The sequence below is a fragment of the Lingula anatina genome, chromosome 7 (assembly GCF_051362555.1).
Source record: "Lingula anatina isolate TDL-2025a chromosome 7, LinAna3.0, whole genome shotgun sequence".
In the NCBI taxonomy this organism is placed as follows: Eukaryota; Metazoa; Brachiopoda; class Lingulata; order Lingulida; family Lingulidae; genus Lingula; species Lingula anatina.
The window spans coordinates 789,350-812,240 of record NC_141773.1 but is presented as its reverse complement, the minus strand read 5'-3'; the positions used below and the strand labels follow the sequence as shown (position 1 = coordinate 812,240).

General features: G+C 38.1%; 2 protein-coding genes across 2 annotated transcripts; both read left to right on the top strand.

Moving 5' to 3' along the window:
• The first annotated feature begins 2,871 nt into the window (after nt 1-2,871).
• On the top strand, nt 2,872-10,761 carry LOC106178864 (uncharacterized). The gene is made up of 15 exons (XM_013562217.2): nt 2,872-3,031; nt 3,683-3,750; nt 4,062-4,207; nt 4,524-4,662; nt 4,924-5,114; nt 5,417-5,580; nt 5,929-6,173; nt 6,546-6,712; nt 7,506-7,618; nt 7,860-7,974; nt 8,276-8,465; nt 8,742-8,894; nt 9,210-9,298; nt 9,678-9,852; nt 10,217-10,761. The coding sequence occupies exons 2-15, from the start codon at nt 3,693-3,695 to the stop codon at nt 10,402-10,404; spliced, it is 2,133 nt and encodes a 710-aa protein (XP_013417671.2). The 5' UTR covers nt 2,872-3,031; nt 3,683-3,692; the 3' UTR covers nt 10,405-10,761.
• A 2,059-nt stretch (nt 10,762-12,820) lies between these two features.
• LOC106178851 (uncharacterized) lies at nt 12,821-21,594 on the top strand. Its single transcript, XM_087018154.1, has 15 exons — nt 12,821-12,922; nt 13,572-13,628; nt 14,261-14,409; nt 14,943-15,120; nt 16,002-16,228; nt 16,427-16,650; nt 17,257-17,504; nt 17,710-17,876; nt 18,000-18,112; nt 18,394-18,508; nt 18,765-18,957; nt 19,199-19,348; nt 19,925-20,013; nt 20,268-20,451; nt 21,006-21,594. The coding sequence occupies exons 2-15, from the start codon at nt 13,583-13,585 to the stop codon at nt 21,242-21,244; spliced, it is 2,322 nt and encodes a 773-aa protein (XP_086874280.1). The 5' UTR covers nt 12,821-12,922; nt 13,572-13,582; the 3' UTR covers nt 21,245-21,594.
• The last annotated feature ends 1,297 nt before the right edge of the window (nt 21,595-22,891 follow it).

Here is a 22,891-nt window from a genome sequence, read left to right as displayed (position 1 = left end):
GCATTTGTTTAATAAAAATCTAAATGTTATATCTAACTTCATCCATCGCACTAATAATAATAATAGCCAAAAGTTCATTCAACCTACCGACAGGCTGTATTCTAGCAGTTTTTTAAAGGTTTTGATATCACACCTTTGACGATGTAATCTTGCACCAAATAATGCGTCTGTTACATAAAATGAAAAAAAAGTTTTAGTTAATTGTGGCTCATAAGACTGGTTTTGGACATACTTGCCAAGCCTAGTACAAAACCATCTTACATAGTAAATGAATCGACTTTTCTTCGTGCATCAGGTGTATAATCTGTATACTATACTATACTGGGCACCATATCAGAGGGTAGAGATGCTCCACGTTAACTAGAGAATTCCATCTATGACAAGCTTCGTACACCTAATATACCATATTATGTGGATAGCCTCTCTGCGGGCCCTCATTTTGTCCTTTAATTTCAAAGTGACTTCAGAATTGAATTAAACATTTTACAGTCAGATATGATGAAGGAATTCCGTCCTGGTGTCCTGGCCTGTGCAGGTTCTAGTCAAACATTTATATCAGATTCGGTGATCAGTGTGACAAGGGCAGTCGGAACAACTTAACGATGTTTTTTTTTTCTTTTTTTTTTTTTTTTTTTTTTTTTTTTTTTTTTTTTGAGACCGCAATGTCGGCTTGTAGTTGAATTTTAAGACGCGCCGGTAACTCCCAGATGTGAAGAATCTATATTCTTTAAACGAATATGTCTGACTTTATACTTAGCAATGGTGAAAAATCTTCGTGTTTGTCAGACCCGCTTCCTTAACGAACTTTAGTTTAAGATTTACCCTTGTCTTTAGACAAAATGTTAGTCTGTTTTGAGCTAAGATGATCGGCACATGCAGTAATCCAATCAGGTGAAAAAGTATAACCAGAGAGACATTGTTCATTTTTTAGACCAAAGTTAAGACCGACTTCTCCTTTATATGAACACTGATTTTATTTAGGCGGACAGTTTTGGATTTATCTTACACTGTAGTAGAGTATACTTGCTTAATCTTAAAAATAAAAGATGAGTTTTCGGGCCAAAGTTCGTGTGAGCAACCTGTCCCAGATGTCAGTGTCTCAATTGAGTCTTCTTCCAACTTACATCATAGACAACTGCTCCAAATGTTAACTACTGGATGCCAAATCTTAATTATCTGTGATGAAATCAAATGTGTACAAACCTTGCTTCACTGGACCACAGTCAGTACAATGAATGTCTTGGTCTAATAATTAGTTTTGGCACTCATTATCTTTCAGGTGTGAGCAACTCTCGAATCTGTGTTTGATCGCAGCAGGAAAGTGCTCCAAAACTCAGTAATTGGCCAAGGTATCTTCCTGGTATTGACTCAGGAGGTTGACTGCGTCGTAAACAAAATTGTCATAAGGCGCTTCTTGAAGGGAAGACGAAAATCAGACAACAGCATAAACGCAAATTAAAATATTTTTAGACCTGCTTGACACCGAATCGTCAAGAAGCGAAAGAAGCAGGTCAACGAAAGTGTATGATATTTCTATTTTCAAACACTCCTCACTCTTTCTCAAACGTGCCCTGTCTCTCTCTTTCTCTTTATTCCCACTCTCTTTCTCTCTCTCTCTCAGCCGGCATCTCTCTCTCTCTCTCTCTCTCTCTCTCAGCCGGCATCTTCTCTCTCTCTCCTTCTCTCTCTTTCTCTCTCTCTCTCTCTCTCTCTCTCAATAATAAGTTAGCCAAAACAACTGTTATATTTATTTTTTACTCTCAGATATTTAATTGTTTCACAATACAGCTTCAGAGAATGAAAATAAAGCAAAAATACAAATCTTTTCAAAATACCCAATGAACCCACTATTACATGTACATCACAAGGGAATACCAATGACCAGACGATATCATAAACGCTGGCTGTTAACAGTGTGGAAAGCTTTGAAAATTCTCTCCCGGGAAATATTAGCCTTGTTTCTTTCTGCTCCACTCCACGGTTATTTCAGTTCAGTTCAATTTAATTCTGTATGACTATCGGTACATAAATTAACATGACTTTGTACTATAAAATATAATATCAATACAATGATGTATTCTGTACTTGACATTTTTTATATAATTAATATAAGTTGTGAATTAACAAATATATCTTCATATAATGGCCAGATGTACTACTTCAATAACTAAAAAAATTCAAATTAAACGGTGAGATACCACTTCTTGGTGTGTTTATTATATGCAACAGAAATCCACAAGCGTGCCCTAGAGGTTGCCTCTGCACGTGTTTTTCACCCTGAGCTGCAGATATTTCTAGAAACATGGGGCCATTTTTTTCTTTTTTTGTATCGTGGTCTAAGAAAGACTCACCTGCGAAACACAGGATGGAGGTAAATCAGAAGCAAGTTTGATCTATCCCTAAAGATTATTCTATATTCAGAATGGCCCAATATTTTATCAAACCCTAGACTCAAATTAATTTATTCTCATTTTGGCGTGTGCGTTGAAAAATTGTACGACAATATTATAATGAGATGTTTGGCATTTTCGTTTCGGAATCGGTTTAGTAAATTGCAAGTCCTCTCTTTCTCTGCTGGGGAGAGAGGCGGGGTTGATAACGATCTGGAGGGAGGAGAACAATACGTTGTCCACGACCATGAGCAGTTGTTCAGGTGACGACCAGACCGAATGATTTCGCCGGGTTTATTTTGACAGGGTTGCGGAAATATAATATGTCTGAGATCTATGATACTTAATTGAATGAAAGTTTACTCTTGAAATATGAATATTTATCTTTGAAAAACAGATTGAAAAATTCAAATGTTTTTATCTGAAACAGCATTAGTCCTTTGCACTACGTAAATTTCATGGACATCTGTCACCTCTTTTAAATAATGAGATCGCCCAAACGTCACGTGACGTGAGAGCTGATAATGATGACTGCTGGATAAAAGAGCGTCCGTGCGGCGAATTTGGTGTACTTGCTGAACGGTGACAGAATATCTTGGACTGCCTGAAGATACCTAAAAGAAGAGACCTCCAACATATTGGTAAGTTGCTTATGTTTTAGATAACGATGTTAAAGAGGAAAACTTAGCTTCTTTTCAAGGGTTATACTGGATGTGTTTTGTATGAACCTTTTGCTGCGTTTCTTGCTAGGTCATTGGTAATTTGGCATTTATAAGATTGAATCGAAATTGTCGTTCATCGTAGCGTTTGTTGCCTCAGATTTGAGTTTGTTTGCTGCGCTTGCTTCCCTGTGCTATCAACATTCGAGGCCAGATATGACGTCCGATGAAGTTGATATGTAGCTGAAGTAAAAAAGACAAAACTTTGTCGAACAGGCGCGTGAACAGCTACTGTTTTTTGGCTTTCGTTTATGTATTTATACTTTCGTGGTATACTTAGATAGAACGCCAAGATTTCGTCATTATATAGATATTTATTAAACACAAGCTGGACGGTTTTCATACTCAACCTAGACCTGCATCAGACTGATGTGAGAAGATATTGTTACAGTACTCAGTAATGCTCACTGGCCGGTAGCCCGTAACATAACGGTACAAAAACATCCCAACTTGTGTTTCATAAATATCGTGTTTGAGCCAACTACCAAGAAAATGAACATGTTGTCACAAATGGGTTTCGAAAGTGTGAAAATTACATGTTTTTTGGAATGATAATTTTGAATCATTTTTCAGATCTCCAGACATGTTGAGCCATTGGCATCTACTCCTGATTGGGGGTCTTCTTTCGGCCTTTATATATGGTAAGATTACTTTCAGAATTGTTTGTTTAATACATGTTGACTTTATCTCTTTACGAATGATTTGATAATGACTTTGGCTTTTCTAAAATATATTTTAAACCCCTACTTTTTTCACACAGACCTGGGTCGGTTGGACAAAGAAACTTGCGCCAAAAAGAAGTCTTTGCTTATTTACCAAAAGGTCTTTCTATTCCAAAAACGGTGTCTTGTTCAAATCTTTAAAACTAAGTAATCTCCATATGTTATTTACAGCATACTCATTTTGAACTTGCTTTTTGATATACAGATACATGATAATTTTTTTCCATTAGGTGTTCCTGCGGAACTTGTACCCAAATGTGATTATCTATACTTGCCTGACCACGTGGTGTCTGCTCTTGGTCAGGAGTACAGCTATGACGTGTTCCAAATACCGACTGCAATGTCCGCGAAGGCGTGTGAACTGGGTTGCAACAAGGTCAGTCAAAAACGTTCAGAGATATTGGGCGCGCCCCGTGCCCGGTTCTTCTTTATTTCAATCTTGTGCGTTAAAATATTTTTATTTTTCGAATACTTAACATTTAGGCGTTTAGTTTGGATTTCCAAGCTAAGCTATATTGGTGTGAAAGGGATTTTGGGGTGTAAAATGCACCTGAAGTCATCGTTGTATGTCAGCCTAGATAAGGCGAAGCAACGTGCTACAAGTAACGGGATTGTTTAACACCCTCTATGCAGACACGCACACAAATGAACAGACGTGGTCGAACAGCAATGTGATTTTATTTTATTTTCAGATATTAAGATGCGCTGCCTTTACATATGGGACCGGGACTTGCATTGGCGTCACAGAGAGGATGATTCGAATGGTATCTACTGCCTCTATGCCGGGCGTCGTGATCAGCGGCATAAAGCAAAACTGTGACGGAAGTTTTGGTAATAACTTGAATCATTACCCTCTTTGATATTGCTTTATCTGATGAAATTTTTTTTTCTTAAACTGTTTAATATTATTCTAACTCTAATAAATTTAAAGTGATCATTTTTCGCATCTATGCAAGTGAATATTTAAAAGTGAATATATAAAACCAACGTAACTACCGGTACCATTTCTTGATTACAGAAAGGAATCTACTTAAGAACTGTTCGTATTCATTGGCTACCTCTCACTTCTGTCTCAACTGTTGATATTTTTAGTCAGTGTCGGAGCAGTCAATAGCGTAAGTTTCACTTCGTGTCCAGCGACTACCTTCACATCAAGCTGCGAATGTATCAATCTGATGGCTCCAGGCCAGTGTAAGGCGCAGCTCAAGTTCGATTCCAACAATCCAGGCGTTGTCTTTTGTATTGCTACAAGCACACAAACTATAGGTACTCCACGAATCCAAGTAAGTTATACACTTGTATGTTTTCTTTGCCTCCAACTCTTTCACTTCCTGCCTCTCGTTCGTAGCGATTTTTTCAAACTCAAACCCTAAGTCCATCTTCTGTTGAACCTTGTTGAAGAAGGCATTTCGCTGTGCCGCTTGTAGACAAATCCGCACTTAAACCTTGGTACCGCGACGGAGTTAAAACAGAGGATTGTTATACTCAATATTATGAATAATATATTGAAAAATGAACTTATAAAAGCTCGATCTTGCAAGTATTCATTACGTTACCTTTACAATTGTACTTCATTGCCATTCAGGCTGTTATCACGTGTTTGGAAAGATGTGACACGAATGAATACACTTATGCAGAATACAGCGATAGAGTGAATGGCACCGACCCGCAGGATAAGCTGCTGCCCTCTATCGGCTGTCCTGATCACTTTATTGCTCCCAAGATTGTTGGATGCTCCATCTATTCTACGTAAGTTGTGAAAACAAGCGTACGTGAAACAAGATTTACGTTATTTCTGGTGTGCTTCACATCAGTCAAATACGCTGCGGAGAGATTTTAAAACTGGTCCTGAAATTAATTCTTGTGAATGCTAGAGTTCATAATGTAGAAAAGGGGTTTGTTTGCAATAAAATGTTTAATTTTCATTTGAAAAGAGTACCACGTATGTTATGTTTCGACATAGTTGCAAAGTAAAGCTTCGACTGCTGCAAGGTTTGACATCTTGCTCAACAAATATGAAAGATCGGTGTTTAAAGATTTAGATGATACGATCGAATGGACGTATATTGACAACAGAAACTGTTCTTCATTATTCAGTGACCCTTCACAAGTTCAGCCCGTCGCTATCATCGACAACGTTGCAGGCACGTGCACTCCGGATAGGAACATCACTGCCGGAAATAACGTCGGTTTTCAGATGCAGGTGGCGTGCGTTAATGACGTTTTCCCTTGGAGCGAATGGTCGGAGTGCACCGCCACCAACATGAAAACAAGAACTCGGTATTATCAGAAAAGTAGCTGCGGTGGATACGGAGTCGAAGAGCAGGTTTACCCTTGTTTAGGTAAGCGGTTAAGAAACTGTACAATAAAAATAATTTTATCGTGTGCGGTATTATCGGTGTCATTTTGGGGTGTTATATGCTAAAATGTTTTTAATAAGTTATGTCCTGATAAAAGAAAATCCGAAGTCTAGTTTTGAAAGATATGTTATTCAAGATCCAGCAGTAACGTTCCAATGACCAGCGATAGCAGTGAAGCCTACGAATAATTTTCTGTCCTAAATACCGTGTGGCCAGTGCGTGCCGACTTGGTTTTTAATATTTAACTTCTCCGTCTCTGACCTTAACCCTGGACCCTCTAACCTTGACCTCTGGGCTGCCACACAATACCCCCATTCATTGAATGAGTAACAAATTTAACCTGAATGTTTTCAGTGTGTCAACCTAAAGTAGACGTGGTCTTCGTGCTGGACGGCAGTGGAAGCGTGAAACAGGCCAATTTCGATCTGCTGAAAGCGTTCGTCAAAATGACCATGAGCTCTCTGGCTATAGGAGAAGACGGCAGTCGGTTTGGTCTGGTCCAATTCAGTAACGAAGCTAGGGTAATTATACTCCTCCTTGCAGCTTGATTCACATGCACGTTAACGTGGTGAATTTAAAATAAAAAATGTGGTAATAATACGCGCATAACTGTCGTTCAATTAAGACCCGATTCTCATAGACTCATCGGTCTACGTGAATCGACCCAACTACGTCGGGATCTCCTGCTAAGTGCAATCAGCTTAACTGAATGCAACACCTTCTCTTTTTCCACCGTGTTCGTGTAATCTTCAGCTTTTCTGTACTCTACTTAACGCCAGGTGGAGACGTGTTAATCTGTTAAGCTGATTGCACTTGGCGAGAGTCCCCGCAGAGTTGGGCCGATCTACGTAGGCAGATGTATCAATGGGAAAGGTCCCTTGAGTTACTATTTTACTGACTTACAGATGTTACGGTAGCGTGCTACTTAAAGGGATAATAACTCTTCATATGATATCAATATTTCACAATAAAAACATTGTGAAATATAGAAATATAATATATTGTTTTACCACAAAAACGGCAGTTATAGCTATTATTCTGATATATGAGCTTGTCTTCAGACCACGTGACCTCCATTGATGGCTGTACTCTGTTATAATCTCTTAAGAGATTTTAACAAAAAAACCAAACTTTTTAGAAAAAAACCAGGGACTAGCTTTGAATGTAAAAATGGATTCAACCATTGGTAAGAATGGGAAAATTGTTGTTTACTCCAGGAAAATTCATTTTTTGGCCAAAACGAAGTTATTATCCCTTTAAAGTTAATTCTGGTTTCGTGTTAGCAGTTTTGTAGTTTAAGCCTTTGAATTACAGGTAGAGTTCGATCTTAACTCCTCCTACGACTTGGAAAACATACTAAAGATGGTGGACGACATGAACTACTACAGGGGCTATACTTACACACACAAGGCCTTGAATTTAGTTGTGTAAGTCTGTCTAACTTTATAAATTAACAATATAATATATACAATGGTACCATATTTCGCATATGGTGGTATTGAAACGTAAGTGCTTCATATAACACATTCTAATGGTATGATTGTCACGAAGAAAAATAAAACGGTTAAAAAAATCTCGGGCGACAATTTCGCAACTAGGCACTTTCCATATCTTACGTTTAAGAACTTGATCTCAGATTTTGAAAAAATGATCTGCCTCCGTCTTCAGATCTCATACCATGCAAGAAGCCAATGGCAACCGCCCGGATGTCCAGGATATAATTATTCTACTGACAGATGGCGCGTCTACCAATGGTTCACTCACAACAGTAGCGGCAGATGCGGTAAGATTTATTATGATTTATATGAAAGAACATAATTGTTAATTTTTTGGGGGGATGAGTAGGAATATTTTATTTTAACCGACGATACCGCGGCTATTTGTCGGAGAGGTATGTTTTTTTTAATTACTGCAATAACATAAGCTTCTGCTTCCGACAAATCTATACGGTTCATCCCTTTAATATAACGGTAACATTTTCTTCTCACGTAAGGATGGTGATACTGGTTAATATAATGTGTTACAGCATGAAAATTTCCACAAAATATTAATCTCTAATACTTTCATGAAACCCCAAAATTCAGGTGAAAGCAGCGAACTACAGTGTCTTGGTGATTGGCATCGGTAACTACAATATGGCCGAACTGGAGTACATCGCCAGTGAGCCTCTCAACGAGAAGCTATACCTGGCGGAGTCCTTCGACGACTTGGCGCAAATTAGCGCCAGTTTCCGCTCTTCCCTCTGTAAGACTGGCGACGTGGATTGGACCGTGGGTAAGATCCAAATACTAACAACTGTTGCAAATGTTTCTCTCCTTAATGTATTAATTTATCAATCTGTTTATTTAACTTTACTTCTTGAGGATAAAAAGATGGCCGATAAAAAGTTTCTTCTCTCTCTCTCTTTCTCTCTCTCTCTGTGTGCGTGTGTACCATAACCTATTTGTATTAAAGATATTACAAATTTTGTATTAAAGATATTACAAATTAAGTTACAGCGCTTACTTTTAACGTAGTTGATAATATTTCTAATATATTTTTTTATTTCAGGTTCTGACTACACTGAGTGGACAGCTTGGGGCACCTGTTCAGCTACATGTGGCGGCGGTACTCAGTCCAGAACTCGGCGTTGTCTGAACGCTGCTGTCTGCGGTATGGAGGAGCAGTCTGAAACCCAGGAGTGTAACCAGTTTTGCTGCTGGGGTAGGTGAAGGGTCCTTGGCAGGGTCCTCAGCAAGGGCTGGTTGAATAGCTTCATTCACAGTTCTATTGTACCTCTGACTTCCATTACACCAAATGGCTGAAAGGCCAGTGCCCCAGGATTTGGCGATTGATTAAAACGTTTCCATCATTTCGTTTTGGTAAATTTATTTTCAATTAAATAGTAAAACATTATTGTGGTCTTGGTGTTGGTGTAATTTTTCAAATGTCAACGTCGTGCAGCTTACTATAAAAATATACGTATATTTACATTTAAGTGCAGTGCGCTGTCATTTACCTAGTACCTTGCTCTTCCAGCTTCCAAGCACGACTTCCACATCGACTGCAGAACAACCACTACTCTCCAACTCTACTGTCCCGAAGATAAATATACCAGATACATCAGAGTGCGTATATGGCACCGAGCATATTATTTCCAAAAATTTACCAAGACTCCATCTTGTTTCGCAAAACTTGTTCTTTTGTCCGTGATGATTTGTACAGACTTTAAAGAAAAAGAAATGGAACTTAATTCGCCATAGACAAACAATATGTTTGTGATATAATAGCATTTAAACAGCACGTTTCAATACCTGCCGTTTTGGCCACGTTTTATATGTGAAGTGTAATGTGCAGAATTTTAATTAAAAAAAAAAAACAGGACTCACACGCTTTTCAAAAATTCTGCGTTACTACTGATTTTAGCCACTACTTTTTTTACAGATAACACCAAATTTCCGTTTTCATACATTGTTTTTCATCATGCTCGATTTCTTTTCAATTTAGGTAGAAGACGTCCTTATTTGTCCGGATGGTAACTGCAGTGCCGTCCCCGGGATAAAGTCCAAGCTCGAGTCCAGGTGCAATGAGCAAGGTTCTTGCAAGACGATCTACCCTTGTGGAACAGGCTCCCAGCTTGACATTCTGCACGTGTTGTTTGAATGCTGCTTTTTCCCGGGCGGTAAGTTGTCTCCCAGCTTCATGTTTTTCCGATTGGAAGGGGCAATAATACCACAAAGCGTCGATGAATCTTACTGGTTTATTTTCATTAAGTGTTTTAGGTATAGACAAGCCCAATCGACATGGGATGTCTTAGATTTTGAGATTATTACATCGTTTGAGTTACTCGTCTGATGGATTCCTTTCCAGTTGGCATTTGGTCCTCGGGTTATTTTGATCAGTTCCTTTTTTCATTTTGATGTCGAATAGGTTTTCTGCAAATTTGAAATTGATAGAAAATATCGAAATACATTTTCTTGTACTATGAAAAATCCACCAATCATAATAACCCTTACAATTAATTCAATCCGATTTGTTGATTTCAGGCAAAGGACCGATCCCAGCGCAGAATACACCCGGTGGTTGGCCGTCTCATCCACATCCCCTGACGCCCCGCTCCTTCAAGAACGCTGTTGGGCGTGGCGGACCACGTGGTCACAATCACGTGCCGGGGGCTAATAATCTCGGGCCGGCAAAACATGGACCCAAGAGGAAGGGCCCCAAACGAGGATGATTTCTAGCCATTTACTGGACCACAATCCTTAATTTTGAGATATAGTTAGACGTTTTTTATATATATACAGTTGGCGCAAAGCGTCTTTTTATAAAGTATTTTAAACAATGAAAAAAATGATTAGGAGACGTTGCAGTGTGTGTAAATACTAACGACTGAATGTGATAAGTGCTTTCAATATATTCCATATCAAAGGTGCCATTGAGAAGCTGCAAATGAACACTCACACTTTGGTAATTGATATTTTGTTCTGGAATATTCGTTCAGTGATGTACCATTTTTGGACTTTTTTGATGTAGTGTCGTTTTAAATGTTTTCTTACCCTGTATTGCATAATAAATTTTAGCCATTTTCTAACTGTATTGTTGTTTTCAATTTACGAACAACCCCTCTCGCATATTTGAATACCTTGTTTTGGTTATCCAATTTTGTTTTACTTTAAATTAAAAAAAAAATTCTCAAAATTATGAAAAAAGTTAAAATCTGTAATCTGATGATAGCTAATCGCTGAAAATGAGCCTAAGTTAAACACGTTCTTTCACCATTCTTTATCTTTCGGAGAGTAGAACCTCTTGAAATTCTCCATAAGATAACAAGCAGAATATATCTGTACCATAAGCAAGTGAAAAAAAGTGATTAAAATCGGGTAAAAGATAGTGTGTGAAGCGATTAGTGGAAACCTTCGTTTGAAGCTTGAGTCTTATGCAGTATATGGCGGAGAGCATTCCCCATCTTGCAAAATATTTCACTTTGTAAAAAAAGGCATTTCTTGCGTAATACTGAATACAAGTGACCAGTCTAGCTTTCTGTCCATTTCCATAGCGAATTATTTAAGTATCAACTTGGCAGTTGTTTTTATCCTGCAAAAAAAATTTGAGGTGCGCTAAGCCTGCGTCTTGAATTACAAAATGGTAAAAATTGAAGCTTGACTATTTCGAACAAAATGAAATATCTTAGACGAGCGATTCAATCTGAAATTTTGAGTAAAAAAAGACGTCCATTACTTCACTGAAAGTGATCGCACGTGAGTGATAGTAGAAGGCACATTTGCCAAACAGGTATTCTGGAATCCCTTAGAAGTCTGAGCGCCTATTTGCGTCACTTACGGGAAGCTTTGAACAAGACAAACAAGATGCCGTCTCACGTGGCCGCCCCCAATTTTTTTATTTAATTTTTTGAAGAGTGTTGATTTTGAAGGAAAAAAATTAAACTAAAATTATACCAATGACAGTAGAACTAAGTATTTGGCATACAATGTTCCTTGCATCTTTGTCCATCTTCATCGCTGATTCATAAGTTACATTACTTCAAAATTAGGACCCACCAACGTTTATTACGGACTTTGTTAGACCTCTGCTCTAAAAATCACACTGAAAGTCACGTGAGAGGTCACTCATTCATGATATGATTGAATTATTCGTTAAATGCCTCATAACGAGCTTTTTAACTCGATCTTAAAATTAAGAAACAATGATTTCAGATTCCGAACAAAAGGATAAGCATTACATTAATAGTGCAAAGACAAATGCATATCAAAAGGCATGAATATTAAGATATTAATTTAAAAGATAATAGATATTAAAATACGCAATCAAAATGTTTATGCCTAAAAGTATAAAGGTCACAGCTAATTAAAAAGCAGTTTGGGCTAAATAAAAGAATTAAAATATTCAATGAATAGTGAATGTAAAATAAATTTTTATTATTTTTTATTATCATTTATTATTATTATTATTATTATTATTATTATTATCATTATTATTATTATTGTCTTGTACCTTATTCTAGACCGTAAAAATACATAAGAGGGCAATTGTTGAAACCCTACAATCTACTGGCAAGCAACTGCATTAAACAGGTATTAATGTCTCCAGAGGTACTCATCTAGACGCTGACTGACGATATAGTAAGACTCTTACCACCAAATCCCAATATAGAGGTCCAGTTCACATGCTAAATGAATTCGAACCTCTATTCATTTTTTAAAACATAAATGTGTATAGAAAAAATACCCACCACCATCTTAATTTTAATTCTTGATTTTTACCATGTCTTTACAATTATGTAAGGAGCCTAAATTGTAACGTATATATCGGGTCATTTAATTTCAATTTTAATATCGCGTTCCGAAATATTTTGTTGTGATTCAGTCATGGTAAATTAGTCATGGCAAATACTATGTAACGTATCTCCCCCAGAAAATTTGTCAAAAAGTTTCATCGTACCCAAGCACTTGACCTTTTTTGCACCTCTATATTGGGTTTGGCTGTTATGACATCATCGGAGAAAATAAAAGGCAAACACTCGCCAATGAACCCCTAAAGTAACTTGGTTTGCCCCCCCCCCCCCCCCCCCCCTCGCAGACTTTGGTCCTTTTATTTCATTGGTCAGACATCAGAATCTGAGTCACGTGGGGTGCGTATCAAATTGACACGAGGGCGTGGCTTATTCATTTCACGTCCGTCACATTTTGGAGTGGCGCCATGACAGTGAGGGGGGTCGCCTTGGTGTAAGACGGGTAGGTGTTTTACTCATAATCTTCCTAAGTTTGCTGATTGATTTATGCTACTTAGTATTGACTCGTGTCTTATCTCGCTCAAAAACATGTCCTCATCTTTGAAAACTAAAATCCCAACGTATTCGAAAGCGGGTCGGAGACAAACAAATGAGAATTTCTGGTTTCATCATGAAATATTGCATAACATTTAAGTGAGCCTGGGACAGAAGAAGTAAAATCAGGCGTGTGATAAGTTGTCATCACTGGTAGTTCGTCCTTGAGTTAGAGATTCATTGTAGTATAACATTCGTCATGTTGGTATCCATAATCAATTGAATAAATATTGGTGTGTGTCACTGTGTGTGTGTGTGTGTGTGTGTGTGTGTGTGCTCGTGCGATAGTTAGTTAATGAGAGTCCCTGTGATTGCTTTACGCCGTATCAGCAGCACTGTAGCTGATACAAGGCTCCATTTCATCGCAGAAGATTGTCACAAAGTCTATTGAAAAGGACAACTAACTGTTTAGTAACCTTGTAGTGAAATGTACCTCTAAATATGACGTTTATTTTGAGAGGCACTGTAGGTTGGTAGAATCTGATTGCCAATTTTGGATCAATAAAAACAGATTTTAAATATTTTCAGTTTAAAAAATCCAGGTTTCGTTTTTGCAGGAATCAAGATCATGCAGAAGTTCACCCCGATCTTGTTGTTTGGGATTATTATAATAGGTAAGATATTTGAGCACAAACCAAATTATTCACAATCTCCATCTTGAGCCGCAAATTTCGGATATTATGTTAAAGAGGGACAACGTGCGTTAGTCTATCGTAAAGGGGTAGGACTGAAGCAATAATTTAATAATGTTTGATTATTCACATTAAAGGTACACTCCATGGGTTTGGAAATCCACAAGTGCTTATTTTGACATCCACAGCTTCTTATAAAACCTTACCTAATACACATTAAAACTATTTAACTCCTTAATTTTTTTCTGGGGCGTACCCGATGTTGATATTTTCAACGGAGCTGAGGAAAACGGTAGCTGGTTATAGTGACTGACCAGCCATTTTAAACTAAATTAACCTTTAAAAATTTAATTAAAGGTCGAATCCAAGTATAGAAAAGGACAGATAAATGATTTGTGAGTACGAGAAAATTGCTTATTTCCCCGGGAATATTCATTTTGGTGGGTAAATACCATGGAGTTGGCCTTCCATATCAGTGGACAGTGGCTGTTAAAACCTACAAAAAATTAATACATGCATTTATGGAATACAATAACTGTGTGTAGAGTGTTTTTATTTTATTTCATTTTATCATTTTTTAGGAGGGGTCAATTTTTCAGTCAGGTTTACCTTAGTTTCAGGTACGGACGCTGAGTTAATACCAAAATGCAGCTACCACCACTGGCCTGATCACGTGATCGCTACTACTGAGATCGAGACCCACGACACTACCATAGTAACGAACATAAAAACGACTTTTGACTGCGAGGCGGAATGCAGTAAAGTAGGTACCTATATACGTACGCTGCGATGGTCCAACATTTTTGTTTCAAAAAAGTTACTTGGTGTTTTATAAAGACAGGTGTGACGAGATGTCTCTTCATGAAACATGCCTTTTCAAAATATTATTCGTGTTCGGGGGGGGGGGGGGGGGGTGATAATGAGAGAGGAGGTCTAGTTTTGGAAACTGTCTGACATATTTTAAAGATATCTTAGGTGATGGGTGAGGTATTATTTTATAAAATGCGTGCCTTTTTTGTAATTTGCTTTTTTTTTTTAAATTTCCTTGTTCTTCATTTGTTAAATTTTTTCAATATTGTGAGATGACCGTCGTTTTTTAGTTGAGGGTACTATTAAATTGTTACAATGTTCAAATTTTGCAGACATTTCACAGTCATGCACACAGTTTGAGATAAACGTCAACGAAAAATCATACCCTTGCTAAAAAATAAAACGGAACAGGATTGACTACACACTGCACTTGTTGCACTTGTTAAACTTTGGCTGCTTCAACTGGTCAAGCGTTTTATATTTTAGAATCCAAGTTGCAAAGCATTTTCCCACATCAGCAGTACCGATGAATGCATATGGAGGTCATCACGTGACTACAACATGATTGACGTCAAATTTTCGGGTGAGACGGGGATGCCTGGAATACCTGACCCGGGGTCAGGGTTGGCAAGCGGAGTGAAAGAAGACTGTGATGGGACGTATGGTGAGAGATTAGTCATGGAACCCGACTGATTGGTGCTTTATAATATTATTCATTTATTCACTCTTACTAATAAGATTTATCATTCATTTAGAATTTTAATTTATTAATTTCAGTATTGTTACTATTATTTTCATTTTCTTCAGTGTGCATATTTGCATTTGGTGTGATTTTAGTCTCGTTCTGTAAGAAACTTAAAGTGGCAGTCAAAAAATATAGTTTGCTAAATGTTTCCTCTCTTCATTTGCAAAGATCTGTTTTTCTATACTTATGCTGTTTTAGAAACAAAGTTACAACCTGCGCTAGAAAAGCTTTTTTACTTGATGTGAAAACATAGTCGTTCTATATTTCACTAAAAACCGACATCAGTCCACGTGAAAAAAAAAACCGTGAACTTGAAATATTTCCATTCGTACAGTATTTTGGATATGGAAGGTTAGAGGCTGTACATTATTTGGAACTAAGACCCCATTCCCTTACCTAGATCGATCTAGCAGCATCGACCCTTCTCCGAGAGGATTCTCGCTAAATAACAATCAGCTTAAGCGGCTTAGATGTCTGGTACGCCCACTGAAGTTGCTAAACGATAGTTAATTACCCCCAACAGCTTCAGAAGGCGTTCCAGACATCAGAACCGCTTAAGTTGAATGCAATTTAGTAAGAATCCCCTTGGAGATAGATCGATCCACAGTTAGTACGATAGGGCCTGGGAATGGTCCCTAACTGTCGATATTAATTTTCAAATTTTTTTTTGGGTAAACAGGCCTCAAGATATATTTCAAAGAACTCAAACGAGTACAGCAAAAGATGGACTTTCAGAAACTTGCCTATATCTCGCTGTTCTGTGCACTTAGCATTACTCTTATGTCTATCGAAACTTTCAGTGGTTATTGGAGAACTCCAGTTATCTAACGTGACGACCGTGAGGTGCCCTGATGGTTATTTTGCCCTAAGTTGTCAATGTTTCACAGAAGATGACGGCGGCGAATGTTCACCCAGACTACGCTTTAGCTCCAACCACCCGGGGGTTGCATTTTGCTATGCGTACTACGCTGGAAAAAAAGTTGGCAAAATCCCCCCCGGCAAAGCCAAGTCGCAGAAAAAAATAAAGGTGCAGTATTTTGATTTTCATCATCTCTCCAATTTTCTTCTCCCTTTGTATTTTGTTCAACTGTAGGCCTATCTATCTTTCTTTCCAGTTTCTGTTTGTTTCTTTGTTCAAAGCCAATGTCTTCCTCTCTTTGTTGACTTTTAACTTTTTATTATTTTTTCATTGACACCAGCACGTTTACTATTTGACTCTGTTTAGGCAGTGGTCACGTGTGCAGAAAGGAACCCTGTCACAGAATACAACTATACAAAGTTTTCTGACAGGGTAAACAGACAGAGCCCTATCACAGAATACAGCTATACAGAATTTACTGAAAGAGTAAACGGAACGGATCCAGAGAGCTCACTGAGGCCATCTATTGGCTGCCCAGAGCACTTCGTCGCCCCTCGGATAGTCGGCTGCACGGTCTATTCTGAAGACATGTAAGGCGAAAGATTCCGGAGCCTCTGGTTCGAAGGAAGCCAACATCTTCATTTTCAAATCTTCCCTCCATGTATTTTATTGTGTGCACACTTATCGCGATGTCTCCTACAGTGGCGTGTTTTACTTTATCTGGAAAGAGCAGTTGGTTTTCCCATAAAGAGCCTGTGCACTTCAGTAAATCTCCACCGATGTCCATCTTGGAAAGCGGGCGCGAGTGGTAAATTTGAAAATGAAGACGCCGGTCCGTGTTAGTCCTAAAGCTCCAGTCAGAAAAGTTTCGGTTAAAGATTAACTATGGACCATGGTGCTATTTTTAAATAAAAATACCCATATTGCTATAACTCGCACTGTCATTAAAACTGTAGGAACTATTACTTCTGCTACGACCACGAGTGTTACTGCTGACATAAACTGATTCAAAAAGACTGACAATTACAATTTAAGATGTAATTTAGAACAGCATCTTTCCAAGTACTTGATAATTTCATATAAAATCTGAATCCTTAGGTAATTAAGAAGAGACAATAAATAGGCCTACTTTTCAGATATTTTACAGGGCATCGCAAATTAAATGTTTCCGATTAATAAAATTTCACATTTTTTAGAGACAAAAAACTTGGCGCTCCCCGACCATTAATTGACAACATAGATGTTACCTGCACCCCAGATCGAAACGTCACTGACGACACTGACGTCTTACTCAGCATCATTGTGGCGTGCAGTAATGAGGTCTTTCCGTGGAGCACGTGGTCGCACTGCTCACCAGAGGACAGCACTGCAACGAGAACCCGAGAGTACGCGAAACCGGTTCCCGGAAGCTATGGCATGGAAACCCAATCACGCCCTTGTCAAGGTAGGTGGTTACAGGCTTTTACAACTTTATATCCTACTGGTCTTTCCTGACTAATATCCTTCAAAAATAATTTCCTTCAAAAACTCCTTTCAAAAGTGATTGGGTCTTGAAACGATGAAATGCGCAAAACCACACTTTTCTACTGTAAAGATCTTCCCGTAAAAAAATTAAGATTGTGAATTACTTATAATGTTTATTATTTCAGCGTGCGACCCAACGGCTGACATTGTATTTCTATTGGACGGCAGTGGGAGTCTGAAACATAAACATTTTGACGTTCTGAATAATTTCGTCAAACTGGCCGTACAAACGCTACCATTTGGTGAAGACAAGATACGATACGGCCTGATCCAGTTCTCCTCCAACGCCAATGTAAGTTACGTGACGGTTTGATAGGATAAAAACAACAAAGTTGATCCTCAAATGAGATATTTTAAAATATTTTGTAGACATTTGTTTTTCATTTGTTAATTACTGATTATTAATTATTTCTAGGTGGAATTCCATCTCAACACAACACTTGATTTCGAAACGCTCATCCAAAATATAGACAAGATTCCCTACAAGAGAGGACTCACCAATTCAGATACTGCGTTGAACTCGCTGCTGTGAGCTTTGGTTTTTCAACATAACGTCTCACCCTACCCCCTCCTAACTCACTCTTGAAGCAGATCTCTTCAAAGGAAAAAATGACCCAAAAACTTAAAAATCACAAATGAAATGTGAAATAAAATAATCTGCATACTTTATCATGATTCTAACTTCAAAATACTTTCTAAGTATCAAAAATAAAAAAATCTTAGTATATGTAATAAAATGGGACGAGTGGGAAGAACAACACGCGTATGAAATGGCTAATAAGGTTGTAGTAAACTTTCATTTTATCCAGAAACGATATCCTCCAGGAAGAAAACGGCGATCGACCTGATGTGCAAGACGTGGCCGTGCTCGTTATAGACGGTGGTTCTACAGATCCCGAGGCCACCGCTATTGCTGCTGACTTGGTAGGTGTCCTCCTTCAAACCTTACTGGACAATTAAACGAGAACTGCAATACATAAGTTGCAGAATAACTAAAAAATAATTCCATAAACTATATTAAGATACCGGTAATATGTACATCTACAGCAAAGAGTCTATTTTATAGATGGAGGCAAAAGTATAATTGATATGTACAACACAAAATAATTACAAATAAAATGTGTGAGAGTCCATTTTCATGTGAAAATTAATCGAACCGTTCTCCTTTCTATTAATTAAGGTTCACAATGCCAACATCACAGTTATTGCCATAGGTGTTGCCGATTATAATATGACCGAGTTAGAGTACATAGCGACAGAGCCGGTCAATGAGACCGTTTTGGCCGTGGACTTGTTTAGTGAGCTGAAGGACAAGACGCGCCAATTCAGAGACATGATCTGTCGCACGACTGTTGAGGGCTGGGTTGACGAGGGTAGGTTTGGCTCGATTTTTACCTATTTTTTACATCGATCTCTAGGACATTGGATAAACGAAACAATTGTGCCTGGTAAATTTTGCGTTTAGTCTATTACAAAAATGTTCATCCGAAGTGTTTGAAAATAGTTGGATTAAATATTTCATTGTACATAATCATAAAATGATATCTTCTGTGACAGTAATGATTTGGGATCTCCTTATTCATATTAAAAAGTTTAAGTTTAATTTTTTTTCAGATACCGTTTACACGGAGTGGACGCCGTGGAGTAATTGCTCCGAGAGTTGTGACGGTGGTATCCAATCCAGAACTAGACGCTGCCTTAACCCGACTAAATGCGGCACACATCTACGGGAGACACAGCTCTGTAATGTGTTCTGTTGTTGGGGTAAGTTCAAAGTAAAACCAGTCTCTAAAAATATTATTATTTCTTAAAGTATTATATCCTATGGTGGATTTCAGTTTTAAAAAATAAAATGAAAAATGACAATTTCCTTCACATTTGCATCCAGTTTTGTGCCATTTGTTAACATTTGGGTATTGCAAAGAATTAGGCGCACGCCTGTGTGTGTGTGTGTGGGGGGGGGGGGGGGTACCTACATTTTTTTTTCGTCTATATCTGTCATATGTACTGATGACCATGGGCTTTGAACGCAGTTCATCTGTGAAGAAAGTTGAAAAAACATGCAAAAACGATTATATTCCCTATAAGGTTCTGTAGTAATTGAATCCAAAATTCAAATCACCATAGCAACAAAACTAACAATCTTAATATGGATGTAAAAATTTTAAGAAATAGCTATCAGACGGAAATATGATAATATGATCTTAAAAAGCAAAATTTGGCGCAGTTGTCGAGTTATGTCTCTACTGTACGCAAGTATGTCAGAAACTGCAAGATCAAAACCGTTGCCGATCATGTAGTTGTAATACTATCTATCCCCACGAGTTCTCCATATTTCAGCAACAAAACACGACGTCCATTTTGACTGCCGCAGGGAGGCGCTGCTAGACCTGTCATGTGACCAGCAGCACTACACCAGCATTATCAGGGTGGGGGCATCTTCACTTCTGTCATTAGTTTTGTGAAAGAGCAATTTTATAATTCAATTCTTTTTTACTAAAACATTTGATTATTATTATTATTACTAGTAGTAGTAGTAGTAGTCAATATTAGCGTAATCCGTCAAATACTGTTTTGTAGGGCGAAAGAAAGAACATATAACATATTGGCTGATAATTGCCCGTATTGACATATGATTCTGCTAAGTTCAATAATCCTTAAAAACACTTCCTATTACTGCCAGATCCACGACGTTCTCGTCTGTACAAACGGCACATGCAGTTCAGCCGCAGAAACTAGAGACTTACTCCGTAGCCGGTGTGACGAAGAGGACGTGTGCACCACTCACTTCCCGTGTGGGACCGCGAGCACTTCACTTCCTGTGCTGCACGTGTTGTTTGAATGTTGCTACAATCCCTACGTGAGCGGTAGGTAGATCTTATAGCATACAAAGTGCGACAGAGGTTTATATAGCAAAATTGAATATTCCTGTAAATTTCAGCAATGTTCCCGTTATCATTAAGGTATACCCTCTGCGAAACAATGGAGAAATTGATCTTCTCTGAAGTTCTATTTGTCAGTTTTTTTACTGTCATGAGAAAAATCCGCCAGTCTCCCTTTCCATTTCGAGGATGAGTCAAAATTGTTATTAAAAAGGTCCAACGTTTAAATTTCCGGGAATTTGTTAGCTTTTTTTCTTAAGTAAAAGTAACTGCAACTTCAAAAGTGCTCTGATGTTCGGCGCAGTAGCCGGTCACATGTGGGGCTCTCGTTATCTTGTCTTCCATCCTGAAGGGATGTAAATTTGCCTAGCTTAGATCATCATTGAATAAAACTTGTTCTCTTCTCATAATACCCATCAATTGCCATTTCATCAAAAACTAACCAATGCTTGTATCAGGTAGGTGTTACATATAGTAATAAATATTGAGTAGGCCTACTAATCTAAATGTGACCCTCATCTCCATGTTTTCTTTTTTAGCGCATCATCACCACAGTCATCATGGCCCCCGGTCACGTCCCCGCAGCCCGCACCGCCACAGCCCACACCACCACAGCCCACACCGCCATAGCCCGCACCGTCACAGCCCACATATACCGGAACAGAACACTGCATCCGGTTGGCCATCACATCCGCATTCGCTGCCACCAACAAGACCTACGAAGCACTCCAAACACACTAAGCACTCAAAGAGGAAGCACCGCCTCGGTAAGAAGTAGCAGGTGGTGCGTCATGACAATACAATCGCAACCATGAAACAGACGTTTAGACCACTGGTGGTGCGTCATGACAATACAATCGCAGTCATGAATCAGACATTTTGACCACTGTCAGTGCGTCATGGCGGAATATACCAACGGATCTCAACGGATGTTATTTCGACTTTGGTAATGCAAACGGATTTTCAGAAAGAAAAGAATAAAACCGAATTATGGTCCAATTATTAATCTATTTTGATCGTATATGTTTATAACATATGTTTGTGTATTTAGAGTTCGTATTCATGTGCGTTTACATTTGTTCTTTTTTTCAAATTATGTCAATTAAAGTGTGTATTTTTACAATGAGATTATTAATTTGTGCTTTTGCAAAATCTTCCACTTATTCCCCAAGTTCTAGACTCACAAAGGCATAAAATCTACAAAAGCAGTAAATGAAAACGGATAAAAAGCTAATTTTGTTTGTGCCCGCTATCTTCCATCTTTGCTCCGCTGCTTCTTATCAACTATAACAACAGTACTAGATAAAATAGAATTGACACTGTTCTCGAATTGCTTTATTAACTGAAATTACTATTTGCCAGGTAACCACTTGATAACAAGCACGGTGCTAGAGATATTACAGTAGAATTAATAGGAAGGTCATATTGCTCTGCGCTGTGTATGATTCCACAATTATTTTTTTCTTTCTCGTTTTGACAAAAAGACAACATCTTTATCCCACACTACTCTTGACGAACGCGAAAATAAACGCTGCTGATGCCATCAACTACATCCTGAGGTCAAATATCTCTGTCCTGATTTCTGTAAAAAGACCCTTCGCGTTGTGTCTAATCTTTCAGTAAATGATGAGCTATTTTTGTTCTGGTAAAGTCTCGTAATGGTATAACTTACAACGCGGCCCATTTTGGATAAAACTGTTTCTCAGACATCATTAATCTGGGGAGAAGTTAGTAAAGAATATAGGGCCTGAAATGACTTTAAAAAAAAGATGACGTAACCTTGATCCTGCCTGTGAGAAAGCCTGAACGCTGCTTTTTGAACTCTTCAGTTATCTTGTTGTTTTGACATCTACCATATGAAAATGTTTTTAAACTTAACTTCGGTTAGGCTATAAGGTTACGTAAATTTCTACAGAGATATCAGCGGATAGGAAGGCAGCATCAGCTGAGGTCGGGAATATTGCAGCAGGAAAGGCGCCGTGTGAGTAGCTGTAAAACGACTCGTTGAAACTCTTATGACTTGTGGGTAATATACCTATGCGACAAGGAATTAAGCTTTAAATAGATCAACAGCGACATTTTACATTAGCATCAGCTGAGGTCGGGGATATTGCAGCAGGAAAGGCGCCGTGTGAGTAGCTGTAAAACGACTCGTTGAAACTCTTATGACTTGTGGGTAATATACCTATGCGACAAGGAATTAAGCTTTAAATAGATCAACAGCGACATTTTACATTAGTGTGTGTAGAGTAGGAATCCCATTACGTGCAAATAATATCAATGAAATTGTTCCTTAAAGCATATCGTGTAAAATACTTATTTTGAACGGAATTTTGAATTCTATTGTCTTTATTTTAATGTTAGTAAAGTCAGTAAAGGCACTTGACAATAATCCATTGAAAATGCCCTCTCCCCCAGAAAAAAC

Excerpts from the sequence above, each read along its gene's own strand:
- LOC106178864 (XM_013562217.2), top strand. The coding sequence starts at position 3,693 with ATGTTGAGCCATTGGCATCTACTCCTGATTGGGGGTCTTCTTTCGGCC. Across the intron at positions 5,581-5,928 it reads GGATGCTCCATCTATTCTAC|TGACCCTTCACAAGTTCAGC; the intron begins GTAAGTTGTGAA and ends TTCATTATTCAG. Across the intron at positions 7,975-8,275 it reads CAACAGTAGCGGCAGATGCG|GTGAAAGCAGCGAACTACAG; the intron begins GTAAGATTTATT and ends CCCAAAATTCAG.
- LOC106178851 (XM_087018154.1), top strand. The coding sequence starts at position 13,583 with ATGCAGAAGTTCACCCCGATCTTGTTGTTTGGGATTATTATAATAG. Across the intron at positions 17,505-17,709 it reads CCAATCACGCCCTTGTCAAG|CGTGCGACCCAACGGCTGAC; the intron begins GTAGGTGGTTAC and ends TTATTATTTCAG. Across the intron at positions 19,349-19,924 it reads TAATGTGTTCTGTTGTTGGG|CAACAAAACACGACGTCCAT; the intron begins GTAAGTTCAAAG and ends TCCATATTTCAG.